This window comes from Oratosquilla oratoria, chromosome 19 (genome assembly GCF_046742065.1).
Source record: "Oratosquilla oratoria isolate Oo_2021 chromosome 19, ASM4674206v1, whole genome shotgun sequence".
In the NCBI taxonomy this organism is placed as follows: domain Eukaryota; kingdom Metazoa; phylum Arthropoda; class Malacostraca; order Stomatopoda; family Squillidae; genus Oratosquilla; species Oratosquilla oratoria.
In genome coordinates, this window is record NC_134795.1 from 51,026,637 (window position 1) to 51,042,353 (window position 15,717).

Below are 15,717 nucleotides of genomic sequence, written 5' to 3' on the forward strand. Positions count from 1 at the left end.
TAATCCTAACACAAGCTCTACCACTGTCGTAAAAACTCTTGACTTCTCTTAACAGCTTTCCTCCTATCCCATATATCTGCAAATCCTCCCACAGTGCCTTCCTGTCTACCCTGGCGTAAGCCTTTTCCAAATCCATGAAAGCCCAAAAATCATCTTAACTTTTCCTATAGCTTTCTCACATATCTGTCTTACCACAAAAATCTGATCTACACAACCTCTACCTGTCCTAAATCCACACTGTTCCTCACCAATTACTCCCTCTGTTCCTCTCCTAATCCTCTCAATCAAGACTCTCCCATAAGCTTTACCAACTACACTCAACAAGCTGATCCCTCTGAAACTACTACACTCACACTTGTCCCCTTTTCCCTTGTAAAGTGGAACTATACAGGCACTCCTCCAGTACTCTACCCTCTCTTAAACAAGCATTAAATAACTTCACCATAACTATTCCTTTTTTCTTTTTGATTACTTTAAAAAAATTCTGTCATACTCTTACCCCATTTCACATCTGCTCTCCTCTTTGCCTCCTTTATCTTATGCTTTACTTCTCTTCTCTTTTCTTTGTACCTCTCATATGATTCCCTCATCCTATTTTGTAACCAATCTGTGAAAGCTCGCTTCTTCTCTTCTACAACCTTCTTTGCTTCCTTATCCCACCACTCGCTACCCTTCTTTCAATTTCCTCCCATCCTTCTTGTTCCACACACCATCTTTGCACACTTTGTGACTCACTCCTTGAAACATCCCCATTCCTCCTCCACTCCTAGTTCTACTCTATCCTTCACTCCCTCCCACTCCTCTCTCAGCTTCTTCTTGTACTCCTTCTCATTTTCTTTCTCATTTAAGCAGTTCACTCTAAGCACCTCCCTACCTTTTGTCCTTTTCCTCTTTCTCCATCTATCCTCCACTCTCAACTTACCTTCCACCAGAAAATTATCTGATATTCCCCCACTCTCTCCCCTTAGAACATGTACATCCTTAACTCTTCCTATTATACTCCTATTTACCACTACATAGTCCATTAATGCTCTATCTACCACCCTTCCATCCACCACCCTCTCCCATGTGTACTTATGCTTGACTTTCTTCCTAAACACTGTATTTGCTATCATCAACTCTCTAGACACATCTCCACCATCAACTCTCCACTACGATTCTTTCCTGGAACTCCACACTTCCCAACCACTCCGTCTATTGGTTCATTTCCTACCCTAGCATTAAGGTCTCCCAATACTACTACATTGATGTTTCTCCCTAATCCCTCTATGCACTCATTTAAATCTATCCAAAAAGCCTCCCTTCTACACTCTTCTCACTACCAGGCCCATATGCACTTACAAAAACCCACATCTCCTTTCCCAGTTTCACCTTCATCCACATTAACCTTGAAGAAACCTCCTTCCACTCCACTACATGTTTACCTATCTCTTCACTTACTAGTATAGCCACCCCTTCTCTCCCTCGTCCTCTCTTCACTCCTGAGAACCTCCCAACTACACTCCCAAACTCACACTCGCCCCTCCCTCTCAACTTAGTTTCACTCAAAGCCAACACATCCATCTTTCTTCTCACAAACATACTGCCTATCTCTTCCCTTTTACTCTCATCTGTACTACATCTGCACAGTAATGGACACCAATGTACCCGCACAAGTAGAAATTTTCTGCATAAATAGGTACAAGATTTTCCTCATAATTTGACTGCGTAAATAGAATTTCACATACATAGGGCACACGTAAATAGAGGTACCACTGTATAAAGAAAATTGAAAGAATCCAGAGAGCAACCACAAAAATGGCACCAGCACTTTCAAACCTTTTCTGGCTAAATTGAAGTTACCAAAGTCATCAAAGGTATGGAAATACCTGATACAGAAGACTTACTAAACTGGAACAAGAGAAACACAAGAGGACATGGAAAAAAACTCAAAAAGGAGTTATAGAAGATAAAAAAAAAAAAAAAAAAAAAAACACTCAGAGTGGTGGACACTTGGAACAAACTGGATGAAACAATAGTGTGTGCAAAAACAATACATGACTTTATGAGCAAACTAGACACTGCAAGACACAAAGATGGGACACCATGAGCGTAGCTCCCCTTTCCGTAAGATACACCTAGGTAAATAAGGCCCTTTCCCTTTCAAGGAGACAGAGAAAGGGAAAAGGAGTGAAGGGTAGAGGAGAAAGAGAGGGAAAGAGGGAGAAAGAGAGAGAAAGAGAGAGAGAGGGGAGAGAGGGAGAGAGGGAGAGAGGGGAGAGAGGGAGGGAGAGAGAGAGAGAGAGAGAGAGAGAGAGAGAGAGAGAGAGAGAGAGAGAGAGAGAGAGAGAGAGAGAGAGAGAGAGAGAGAGAGAGAGAGAGAGAGAGAGGGGAGAGAGAGGGAAGAGAGAGAGAGGGGGAGGGGAATATAGAAAGAGAGAAGGGGGAAAGAAAGGGGGAAAAAGAGGGGAACAGAGAGAGAGAGAGAGAGTTCATGAAACTTATGCAAACTTAAACACTGTCAGGAAATACACAAACTGCATGATTTTTACAGCAATACCATAACCAAAGGTAATTACAGAACAACTGTAAATAGTTTAGTTATAAATTTTTGGCAGTACATTACCTTCAAGAACAGCACATGCTGCTGGCTGTGTGTCCATAATACTGTGATTCAATTTGTCTTGTTCATTCATGGATGTCACTGTATTGTTACAGAAACCACTTTGCCTCTTTGAAGTTGTATCTAGCTTGTGCTGTTTGGGTGGTGTGCCAAAATTCTGGAAACTTAGCATTCTCTGATCAACTGAACTGGATTCTTCTATCACAGTTGGCAAATTATCATTTCTAGGACTTTGGTTGCCTAAATTATTACCGCAAGACTGTCTTAACAAAATCTGACTACTCTTCAGAACTGGAGTGAGGAGCATGTTATCTGCCTCAAATAAGATTGTTCTCTGTCTGACCTGTTTTGGAGTTACCGCCACAGTCACTGGTTGTACATTATTATTATCTATATGTACATTGTTCCTTTTAGAGTTAATATTAGGGGACATCTCACTACAACTTACAGAAAAACTTACAGATTTTCTCCTCCCTGTTCCAGGGGTCAAGTTAACAGACTTCTTCAGAATTGATGGTGAACCGCTACAAGATGCTGAACGTCTTTTTGATCTGTTACCAGAATCTTTATAACATCCCATTTTCTTTGATATCAATTCATCATTATTTAAATCAAAAGGCGTTAATGTTTCTGCTATTGATTTGCGTCTAGATTTCCTTTTAGAAAAAAAATGGCTCCTTGAATATTTATCCTCAGCATGGTTCCCATCTTCCATTAATTGTGTTTCAAGGTCAGAATTACGACACTTTTCTGCTTTTCTATGCAGAGATTTATTCTTATTTTTGCCAATATCATGGTCAGCAGTAATGTCCAGAAAAGAATCATCATTATCACTATCATCACTTGGCAACCTTTGTAACAAGCTGGGCTTTCTCCTAATAAGTGGTGGTAATTCTTCAAATTCATTGCTATAATTTTCTGTATTCACATCATCATCTGGTGTTTCCATTACAGATATAGCATACTTGCTATCTCTGGCTTTTGAATGTATAAATTCTCCTGGGGAGGGTGTTTCTGGAACAGCAATAGATGATATACTACTTGCATTGTAACAAGTTCCTGGACAAAGTATGGAGTGTAGGACTGTGGAATCACCTGTATGTTTCATTTCTCACATCTTCCAAACCTGAAAATTAAAGAAAATTACAATCATAATTGTACACAAAGTTTATAATATAGTTACTGTATAATTCATTTACTCTCTCTTGACCAATTCATTCCTATTGAACACATTACTAAAGAACTATGAAAAGCATTCTATTTTATTTCTCTTTTTTATGGATCATAATCTATCAATAATGAAATATTGTTGAACCTACACACTTAACTCGGGTGTAAAGAGACTTGCTCGTTTGGTCCTTATTTAACTGAGAAGGTGAGATGGGTGCATGATGAATGTCCTGTTTAAGGTCAGCCGAAGCCTCGGTTCTAATAAGCTAACTAAACTCCTCTCATCAAGGCCATGTAACCATTCAAACACCTAATTATGGATTTCAAAGGACCTCTGACTTCAATCCCCAGAAACTGCTACAGTGAGTCCTCATTATACGGTACACATGCGTTCCTGAAAACCTTACCGCAAATTGAAATTACCGTATACCGAACCCAAGTTTTGACTTATGGCAGACATACCTTCTCCCTGCTCTTTCCTCTTCAAAATATCTAATTTTACCTCCAAAACACGAGCGGATACCGTATCTGTGAATTTTTCTTACCGTAAATAGAATCGAGGGTAGTAATTACCAAATACCGTAACTGTGAATTTACCGGATAAAGAATTACTGTATAAGGAGGACTCACTGTACATGCTTACTGTCATGGATGAATATCATATTTCTCATTTGTTTTTACATATAAGAACATGACTATTGATACCGTTATCCAATGTTTGACCCCCACCCTCACCCCAATATTTGGCATGCCACTGTTCCTGCATTCTGATTGTGGACCTTTGTTCATGGCTTAGGAGCTATGCGAGTGCTTGACTTATCTAGGCATTGACATGCCAGACTATGCACCCACAGGGAAATGGATACTATGAACAATAAAATACACATAATCCTTACTCTAAGATCCCAGAAACTTTAGCATTTTCAGTGGGAAATAGTATTGTCTTATGCAATATACTCCATCAGATCTGAGCATCCAAAATAGAAAAATATACAAATCTAAATCTAAATATGAGAACTGATAATTAAATAAATAAACCAAGTTGGAGCCATACATGAACTTGAGCCTAGGTATATTAACTGTTGAGTAGGAGACAGGACCCAACAATCCCTGCTCCTTTCCTGCATAGTTACAATTACATATATACTTCTTGTACCAGAATTAGTCTCCAGGTAGCTATTTTTTGGCCACCTGGTTTTCTGCTGCTGAACCTGTCAGGTAGCAATGCTATTCATGACAATAAATATGATCCTCTTCTTGATGATGTCAAATTTTGGAGGTAAACCTACTATATGCTCATGTGCAATTCACTGATGGAAGTGAATCAATATATTTAACACATTACTTAACTTCAGCAGGTAATTTATTACAATACAAGAACCAGTTGGCTATCCCTGTACAGTAGATCCTCCTTGTATGAAGACAAGTTTGGATATCACCTGCTGAATCACCTGTGTTGGAGTTGTCTGATGTGACAGATCATAAACTACCTATGATGGAATTATAATGATAGACAGGTCCATCAAAAGTCTCCAATACTTTAACTAACTAACCTTGGAGCCTCTTCAGTGATTTCACCAGTATAGTTAAAGGCAAAAGGTTTATGGATTTTGAGAGGAAACTAGATCTGTATGGGAACATTGCAAACCACCTTGTTATCATCAACACTAATTCTATAAGGAGGGAGGGGGATGTGGTAAAGTGAAGTATGAACCTTTTATTCTTGTGTGCTGCAGAGTTACATATATGACAGGTGAAAGAAGGTCCATAAGCAGCTGCTCCCTGTGTTGGCCCAGGACTCTTCAACTGTCTCCCAAGAGAGGTAGGAGACACAACAGGAGTCGACACTAAAGCTTTCATGAGGAAGCTAGACAAATTTATGGACAACTTCCCAGATGAGCCTCCTGTCCTACATGGCCCAACCTCATTAGAAGCAGCAACAAACTCAATCACTGACCAGTTCCAATACGTGAGGCTCTGGCAGAGATGTGAGAGTGATGTGTCCCCAGATTCATAGTGTTAATACCAAAATCTACGTGACAAGATTAAATATATTTTTTTACATGCTATGCTGACATTTTGTTAGTACAGTAAAGCCAATGAGAATAGGCATTGTTTTCTTAGTGCATGACAATAGCAAAATTGGACAGTAAGCAACTTTGCCAGAAACTTGTTTACAGGGAAGACACATCATTTCTTATCAATAAGTTACCAATAAACAAAATAAATTATAAAGTATATGGTTATGTACAAATAGTAAAGATAATGGTAAAGACTTCCCTTTTCTTATTTCCATAATAGTAAATGGTAATTAAAGTCCAAAATTGAAAAAATATCTAAATGATAACATTGTCTCAACTTACACTGTTTTTACCTAGGCTAATTCAATTGCAAAAGCTACATATATGTAACTCAAATCAATGGAAATGAGCTTATTGGACTTTGATTATCCCTACTATCTATGTCATATTCTTACCTGCGACTCAGTCTATATTCCATTCAGTTATTTGATGGTTGAAATCTTAAATAATTTGTACTAGATATTTACTTCAATTGCTTGTAAAATGATTGTATATATTATATAAAAAAAAACTAAACTCTAGGTGTTTTATCTAAACTTGTTTACGTAACCAAGTCTTCTTCGTCTTCCTATCCTTAGTATGAAGTTGCAACACTTCTGAATCACATATACAATGATTACAATCACCAAGATTAATTCCAGCCTTTGCTCATTTTGAATTGTCCCACTGGACCTGTTAGATAACACAAGTCAAAACAGCAACATCCTAAACTTCATAGTAATCACAATAAACTATATATTTGTAAACAAACCAAAATTACCTTAACTTATTTTATATCTATCGCATTAACCACTCGACACATATAACCAAACGCTACGAATGTTGTGAATAATCGGCACTTACTCATTTAAAACATAGTAAATTCCGCGCCATGTCTAGTTTACTTGACGTAGTGTTTATAATGTTTAGATGTCTCCTCACAAACAACTATGTACATATAAGTTTTACACTGAATATAAATATTGATATATACTGATAATAATGTTGAAATATATAAATCTTATTTTAAGATTTAGAGCAAAAAAACATCATATTATGTGAAAGAAACAATATCTTCAAGCTATCTTCAATTGAATTACGCTCAGCCTTTATTATTGACATAGAGGGAGTAAAGTTGAAACAATACAAATTGCATTTATAAATGCAAGCTACCATTTCCATGATATATGATTAATTGTAATATGCAATGCAGCAATACGCCACGTTTTTTCTGCTAGTTATTATATTGCTACGTGATAGGAAATATGTTGAATTTTGTTATCCGTGTATTGTTCTCATTTTCCGGGTAACGGCAAACGCTTCACTCCATAACGCGCATGCGCATAGCCTAGGCAAGATGGACAGCGGGGTTGGGGCAGAGGAGTGACGCTGTGTCGTTTGTGATATTATTACCCGATGGTAAGTGTTTTACCTTCTTGTTTTATTGTCAAGGGCAATTCTAATATAAGGTTGTACACACATGTATGTTTAGAGTGCTTTGAATCAGTAGCTTTGGGTGCTGCCGAGGAATTAATGTTGCGCGTTGAGGGTGGCGGCGTCGGTGGGCGGCTGGGCTTTGTCTGGCGGCGGCGGTGGCGTCGCGGCTGCGTTGAACCTTTACCATTTCGTTGCGCGTCACCATGTCACCTAACTCGGCCTCCTGCGTGTCCAGGATTTGTGATGATTGAGAAAGTGTAACGGCTTATGAGCGCTGTAGGAATATCAAATGGCAGCCTGTAAGTACTTATTCAGTATTGTTGTTCGAACAAGTAGCGAAATTTCAAGTGGTGCATGGATATTGGGTGGTGGCGTGGGTTAGAGGCTGCGTGAAGGGACGCCATAGGGACCGTCAAATGGCAGTGGGCTTTCTGGAAGGGTGGAACTGTAAGTGCGTTTTTACTCAGGTACGTAGAAGCATTATTCTTGAAGCGTAGATATGTTTTCGGGCTGTGAAAGTTGTGTTATAACTGACGTCTTGACATAATCCATACAAGATCATTGAATGCGCAACGCCTTTGTTCTGGCCGGTGTTAGCTAAGTCAGGTTTAACTCGCGTTATATCATAATGAAATGTGGTTTTAACTTTACAGGGTAAAATTTTGTTGGCGTGAAATTATATACACGAAGTATTGTGGGACGGGATGCTATTGAATCTTCCTTTGTTTGAAGGGCAATCAAGACGTGATAGGTGTGGTCCTTTGTATTCGTGCGAACGAAGACGACGCAAATCGGGAGTAATCTTAAGATGCTTAGATCTTCTTCACGACTTTAAATGCACGAATTGCAACAGATAATGGCGTTTTAATAATACAGTGACAGACTGTGCATAGTGGAAAGGAATAACTTGCAAAGGGAGGCGTCCTAGTTTATGCCATTATTGATCTTTGAGACGAAATGCTTGATAGGTAATTGGTAGCGAGTAGCTGCTTCGTTGATGGGTAGATTTAAGATGTGAATTGGATATGGATGTTGGTCAAGATTGGTGGCTTATGCAGTGCACACACCCACCTAGTACATGTGTGATTGTCAGTGTTCATGATAGGTACTTAGTGTGTAGAAGCTTAGACTATAGTTTTAATTTAAGGAAAATTATTTATGCCCACATTGTGCATGCTGCCTTATTTGTATTTCTTTAGGATATACTTACAAAATTTACCTACAATTATGAAGTATAAGTTTTGTCTATGTATGTGGTGGGGTGGGTTAATTTATGAATACTAAGTTTATACTTGGTATAAGGAAATATTTGGCAAGTGAGCTGCAGATATGCAAATATCATTGTATTGAACATTGTGAAAATACCTGTTGATGAAATATCCCTATAACAATGTTTTAAGTATTTTTTCTAACCCCCCAGACAAGTTTATTATCTAAGCAAGCCCTATTGTTTTAAGGTTAATAAAGGTTCCAGTTGACCCACAAATGATTAGTTGTTTTCATATCTTTCTCCATTGTAAACAATTAAAGCATGATATCCTTTATAATGGTCTTGTTCCAGGAATGTGATCAACATCCACCCGGGAAGTTGTATATATGTATGTATGTGTATATATATATATATATATATATATATATATATGTATATATATGTATAATGTATATATGTATGCATATATGTATATATATGTATATATATATTATATGTATGCATATATGTATGTATAAGTATATATGTATGCATATATGTATAATATGTATATATGTATACATATAAGTATATATATGTATATATGTATACATATAAGTATATATATGTATACATATAAGTATATATATGTATATATGTATACATAAGTATATATATGTATATATGTATACATAAGTATATATATGTATATATGTATACATATAAGTATATATATGTATATATGTATACATATATATATATGTATACATATATATATATATGTATAAATGTATATATATAAGTATATATAGGTATATATGTATACATATGTATATATGTATACATATATATATATGTATACATATATATATATGTATACATATATATATATGTATACATATATATATATGTATACATATATATATATTCGTAAATAGCTGGAGTCCAGGAACCATTATTATGGGAGAAAGCATACGCTGGACTCGACGTTCGTCAAATTGACGAACGTCGAGTCCAGCGTATGCTTTCTCCCATAATATATATATATATATATATGTATGTATAAATGTATATATATATACATACAAGTATATATATGTATATATATATATACATATAAGTATATATATGTATATATATATATATATATATATATACACACGTATTATCTATTTGTATAGATGAGGTAGTCATAGAAATTGAGTGATCAGCACTTTATTTTGAGGGGTTCAGCCATTAATCATTATAGAAAGATTGTGGTTCTGAACTGAAGAATTGTCACTATCTTAAAAATATTAATTGGATAAAACTTGTGCAGTTGTTTACTTTTGATGTTGCTCTTTAAAGTTTAATAGATATAGGAGTAAGTTCAAAAATATAAAGACATTGTAATTTATGCCAGATACAGGACTTGCCCAAAAAGTCGTATACATTTAGATTGCTAAAGCACTATTTAGGATGCATTCAGATCAGTCACATGAAGATGTGATGCATATATCCTCCCTTTCCCAAATATGAATTAGATGTCGCCATCAGCAAGGTTACCCAAGTGTGATGAGAATGAGAACAACAGGGCTCCCAAGTGTGATGAGAATGAGAACAACAGGTCTTCCAAAACGAAGCTCCTCCACAGCACCTTTTGTAATACCTTTGTGTGAGTAGGACGGAGATGTCTTCCATAAATCCAGGAATGCTCTACGGGGAAAATTACACACAAACTCACTCACTCACACTCTGAGGGAAATAATTACCACTGGCAGCAACACTTAATGATAAACAAGCACAGCGACCACCATTGTCCCATGAAACAATATTGCATTCTTAAGATTATCCCCATTGAACCAGCTACAAACTTTGCCCAGATTATTGCCAGTTAACCATTACTTGCTACAAAATACATGTAGAGACTTCACTGGTGTAGGAATCCCATAGATATTAAATCCAAGACAGTAACATTGACAGTATTTCTCAACCGTACCTGATGCTGTAGCCCAAGGAAAATCACATGCAACATAAAACAACACCAGTTAACATCTTAAATGTAAAATAGGCTGAAATATATGAAGATTTGCAGATTGGTAATGGAATAAGTTGGATGTAAAGACCATAGCACTCATGGTTTGGACATAACCCCCAGCTATCCAATGCATGAGTTACCTACATTAGAAAAAAGATTACACACACACTCGTGACACTGTTTCAACTGTGAGTGCTTGGACATCAAGCATTAGTGGTGTCAAGATGCATCGTTTAGCTTACCCTGTTGCTGATTGCTTGTATCAAAATGTGCCCCACCCCACTGAGCTCTGCTTACAAGAAATGTAAAAAAGGAAAAAAAAAAAAATTAAAAACCTGAGGAACAATAATTCTGGGCCATCCATGTATCTCGTGACTAACACGCCACACCCCTATCTAGGATGGGGCCATGGCGTGTTAGTCACGATCATCAGCAATCTGTATCCCCCACCCCCCTCTGAAAGACATCATTAGCATAACTGAAAACACATGCACACACATGGAAAGAAACTCAAACATAGTTATAGAAGAGATCTGTGGAACAGTTTTCCACATAGTGGTGGACACTTGGAACAAACTGGACAAAAAAATAGTGAGCAAGAACCATTCATGAATTGGAGAGCAAACTAGACACTGTGAGATACAAAGGCCGGACACCATGTGCGTATCTCCCCTTCCCATAAAATACAGCTAGGTAAATGCACACACACAGATCTAAGACTAGAATAGTGTTGGTACTACGGTTCCTGCACACAATGACAGACATTAGCAAAATGAAATACAAAGAGGAGCAGCCAAGCTGGTTTCCAGCCCAGCAAATAAACCATACGGGAGACTAGAATAACTGGGGCTGTCAACATTGAAAAATAGGTGATATGTTATTCATATTGTTAAATGGGATTGACCAAATTAACAGGAAACATCTTGTGTAGGGATAGAAAGGCAGTAAGAGACCATGAAAACAAATTGAAATATTAAACATAGGATGTGAAGAATTAGCTTTATGTGCGAATTGGAAAATAAAGGTATAATCCAGTAGAACCATACATGAATTTGAAGCTAGGTGTTGTGTTGGAGAGTTGGACGTGACCTTATGAGCATTGCTCGTTTCCTTGTACATTTGGTATATACACATAGGTCTTTTTCTGGGTCTGAACTTGAAGGGTTGCCATACTTGGATGCAGCACCTGGGATGGTTGCCTCACTTGGATCCCTCACCTGAACATCCTACCTCTTCATGTAGAATTATCAACCCTGAAAAGCTGGTAGCTGAGGACTCGAACTGCACAAGCAGTTCCCCTCCTAGACCACTACTCCTTGGAAGGGGGAAAAAGCCTTGGTATATGTATGTATGTATGAAAAGCTGGTGAGCGGACAATAGGGTTTGTTGGAATTTCTACCTAACCTTCTTAAGAAAAAAAATGTTTTAGATGTTGAGTGGCCCTTCACCCACAACCTGGTATTATATTAATATGTATTGCAAAACAAACTTATGGAAGACTGCAGGTGTGAAGAAGGAAGCAGGTGGGGTAGATAACAATACTTGGATGGTTTGAGCATTTGGAGAGTGAAGAAAGGCTAGCAAAAAGGAGTTGGACAAAGTGCGAATTTGAGAGGAAGACGAGGAATAGGGTGGGTAGGATGGATGGGGGCTCGTGTACTTGGGGAATGTTTATTGAGCAGCAAAGGGAGAAGACAGGAAATAGGTGAGTGGTGGTGAATGGGTGATAAACCTCAAGATCTATTCATGGATCCTCCAAGTCTCCTGATTTCAAACCTGTATCCTTTTGTTGGATGCCATCATGATGCCACCTCCCAACTACCTGCAACAGATTACTCTTGTGCCCTTCCATCTGCAACTCATCCAGTGCAGTGAGGAACACCTTGCAACACCCTAAGAATTACCAAAACCTTTATACACCCATGTGACTGCTGTATTCAGCACATGGTATTGAGAATAGGGCTTGTTTTGTAGTAGCCATCTCATGACATGAGACAACCTTCCCACATACCCATATAGTAAGCTGGATTGTATTAGTGCCTGTCACAGTAACCTTCATCCTTGAACAGCAATCACAATACACATAATTGTAAGTGAAGCAACATAAACTTGGGTCGGTGCCACATTGCTACACGAGACGGGGACTCCTTTCCTAGTCGTAATTGTCACCACATATAACCCTAACATAACATCACTATTCCCATATGTACACACTTTGTACCACAATAACCAACACCATGAACCAATAATATTTCTGCAACTGTATCCATACCAGGTTGGTATAATTTTTTTTTTTTTTTTTTTTTTTTTTACTGTAATCTAAGATTGGAGGACAATTTTTTACGCATGTATGTATGTATATTAATGTGGTAAAAGAGGATGCTTGAGGATTGATTATAGAATAGGGTGGAGTGTGAAAGATAGTGAGTGGGTGAAAAGTTAACATCCTGGAGGGATGTGGTCTTGTGATCAGTAAAATTTTGGTAGTGGGTGAGGAGAGGTGACTGCCATTATGAAGCAGTAGGGTTGACCTAATGGCTGCTACTGCAGTAGTGCTTTTTCTTGATGTCAGTGGGAGATGGATGACATCCATGAGGTGCTGACAAAGATACAATTGGAGATATTTCCTTTAGATGCTCTTTGAAATAGACTGTAGGGAAATCAAGGACAAATAGATATGATGGAGACATGATTCTGAAAAGGGAAATGATAAAAATGGTTTGATATATGAAAGATGTGGATTAAAAGGGCAAGATGATGATAAACTTAATGAGAAGGGAAGCAGCTGTTTTGAGAAAGGAATTGGTAAAAAGATTGCCGTGGATTTGTTTGCAGTAAATTTATGCATGGAAGGAATATACAAATTGAGTAGAGAACAGGATGGGTATGTAAGCCAAAATATTAGAAATGTCCCAGACATCATCTTTGAAAAGGAAGCTGGAATTAATAGAAATGTTGACTAAAGTGAAATTTAAAAAAAAAATTGAGGGGAAAAAAAGTGTGGTTCATTGGGTTTGAGCAAATCCAAGGGGGCTGATAAATATAAAATTGTATGTTCAAAGTAAAGATGAACTGGTGATTAAATCAGTGTGGTAGGTTCATCAGAAAAGGGAAGTGCAGAGAGATTGGAGAATGCTAGTGTGGTCCCTGAAAATGCATGCCAAAGGCTCTTCCCCTTACAAGGGAGGCAGCCAAAAATCAAAGGGATGAAATCCACACCCACCCATTCCATCACCACATACTCTCCCATTCACCCCCCTCCCACCCTCTTATCTTGGATCCTCTTGGATGACTGGTCATCCCTGCATCTTGCCCACTGCTTTGGTTCAGAAGCAGTGTCACAAGACACAGCACGTCCACAGCAAGGCTGCTTCATTAAGTCTGTGACCCTCTGCTTTCCATCCCCTTGTGCAGAAAAAGAGAAGACTGAGGTCCCTTTGGGCTGCATCAAATTATTTTCTCATATACTCCCTCACTCCCACATCTCCCCACTCCCCCTCATGCATCACAGTATCATCCATACACAACCATTCTCCATTCACCCCTATCTCCCATCCTTCCCCAACAGACATACCCCGTCTTTCCCAATGCCCTTTTTACCCCATCCATTCATCTCGTCCTTGGTCACCCCCTCATGTTCACTCAAACCTCTTCCATCCACACCTTTTTTACTAATTTTTCTTCACTCATTCTTTCCATGTGTCCAAACTCCCAATATTTTCGTCAACCCAATCTCCTAACTCTATCCACCCCAGTTCTCCTCAACTCATTTCTCACTCTAGCAGAGTAACCCCTACTTATCAGGCACCTCATCTCAAATGTGTTCAAATTCCTCTCTTATGTTTCATGTTTATGCCCCATACAGTGCTGTCAGCACAATCACTCTTCATACAATCTCTTCTTAGCATCCATTCCCAAATGTCTATTTCTGATTTCACTTTTAATCCCCCAAGGTATTTACTTGCTTCTCTCAATCTACATTCTACCTCCACTTCCACTCCTCCCTTTCCCACCACATTCACACCAAAGTATCTAAAACTATCCACTTCCTTCAGTCTCTCTCCCTTAATACTTGTTTCCAGTCTGCTGCCACTTCCTCTCCTTGTACATCTCATCACCTTACTTTAACCCACATTTATCTTCAACTTCCTTCTTTCACACACTTTCCCAAACTGTCACTAATTTCCTCAATCCCTCCTCTGATCCTGCCACAAATGCAATGTCATCAGCAAACAACAACTGGCTTTTTCCATTTCCTTTAACCATCTCCAGTGCCCCACCCATTACCCTTGCATTTACCTCTCCTATCACCCCATCCATGTATATTGAACTGCCAAGGCGACGTAACACATCCCTTGACTATATGGTAGCAAAATGATGGAGAAGATCGTGATTGACGGGATGATTTTTATCTTGTGTCAATTCAGAATCATTTGAAGGCTTTAATAGTGGTAAAGTGCAATGGGTAGCTGATTATGTGTACCATTGATGGGTGTGAGAGCTAGAGAGCATGGATGACTGGAAAACCCTGGAATATTTGAAGTTACTTGCATCATGATTTGTGCGCTGAATGGCCACAGGCTCTGGTGCTTGGCATACTAGCCAAACAACTTCATAAACCAAACCATCATGATTTGCCCTGGATTAAATTTTTTTTAAATCTTGGCTGGAGTTCAGTGCTCCTTAAATACCATGAAGGCAGTGAGATGTGAGGTAGAGAATGATGGAGATGTAGGAGCAGTGGATCATAGTAGGCATTCTGACTGTCCGCACAATGAAATTCGTTGAAGCTGAAAAAAGTGTGGCAAGATCCAAGCAAGACAATGTGGACCTTGGTAAGAGATGGGCGTCAGTGGCGACTATGAAGAAAGTGCTGAACAAGGATCTTTGCTACTCATACAGGTGTAGGGCCAACTGCTTACTGCCAAGGTACAAGAGCTGCCTTATGAAATCCAAGAAACTCCTCAACAAGGTCAAACACCCAGTTAAACTAGGGATGATCTGGTTTTTAGATGAGAAGAATTTCTGCCAGGACCAGTTGCACAAAGTACAGAAGAAAGGTGGCTAGCCTACAGGCTGTACAAAGTCCCGCACTTCATGAAGACCAAGTTCCCTCAAACGGTGATTGTCTTTGGGTGTGTTTCCAGTGAAGGCCACATCATGCCACCTCGCAATTTTGAAGGACTCACTTCAGATGGCTATATTGAGTTGCTGTCCACTGTTGTCAAGTGCTGGGTGGAGA

At 38.5% G+C, this 15,717-nt stretch overlaps 2 protein-coding genes across 45 annotated transcripts in view; one reads left to right on the top strand and one right to left on the bottom strand.

The window, feature by feature from the left end:
- Positions 1-6,799, bottom strand: part of MCPH1 (Microcephalin) — a 39,317-nt gene extending 32,518 nt beyond the window's left edge. The window contains exons 1-2 of one of the 3 annotated variants that reach the window (XM_076202998.1): positions 6,697-6,799; positions 2,606-3,728 (exon numbers count right to left, since the gene is read on the bottom strand). In XM_076202998.1, coding sequence (XP_076059113.1) covers positions 2,606-3,710 — 1,105 coding nt within the window. In that variant the 5' untranslated portion in view covers positions 3,711-3,728; positions 6,697-6,799. Of the gene's footprint in view, positions 1-2,605; positions 3,729-6,248; positions 6,527-6,613 lie in introns of those variants that run through there. The other 2 variants (XM_076202997.1, XM_076202999.1) reach the window with 2 other exon arrangements.
- Positions 6,800-7,095: 296 nt separating this feature from the next.
- The window catches only part of LOC143035883 (uncharacterized), a 241,077-nt gene continuing 232,455 nt past the window's right edge, over positions 7,096-15,717 (top strand). For 27 of the 42 annotated variants that reach the window (XM_076203041.1, XM_076203033.1, XM_076203042.1 and 24 more), the window contains exon 1: positions 7,097-7,251. The gene's annotated coding sequence lies outside the window, so the exon portion shown is untranslated. Of the gene's footprint in view, positions 7,252-7,412; positions 7,569-7,717; positions 7,737-15,717 lie in introns of those variants that run through there. The other 15 variants (XM_076203003.1, XM_076203008.1, XM_076203011.1 and 12 more) reach the window with 3 other exon arrangements.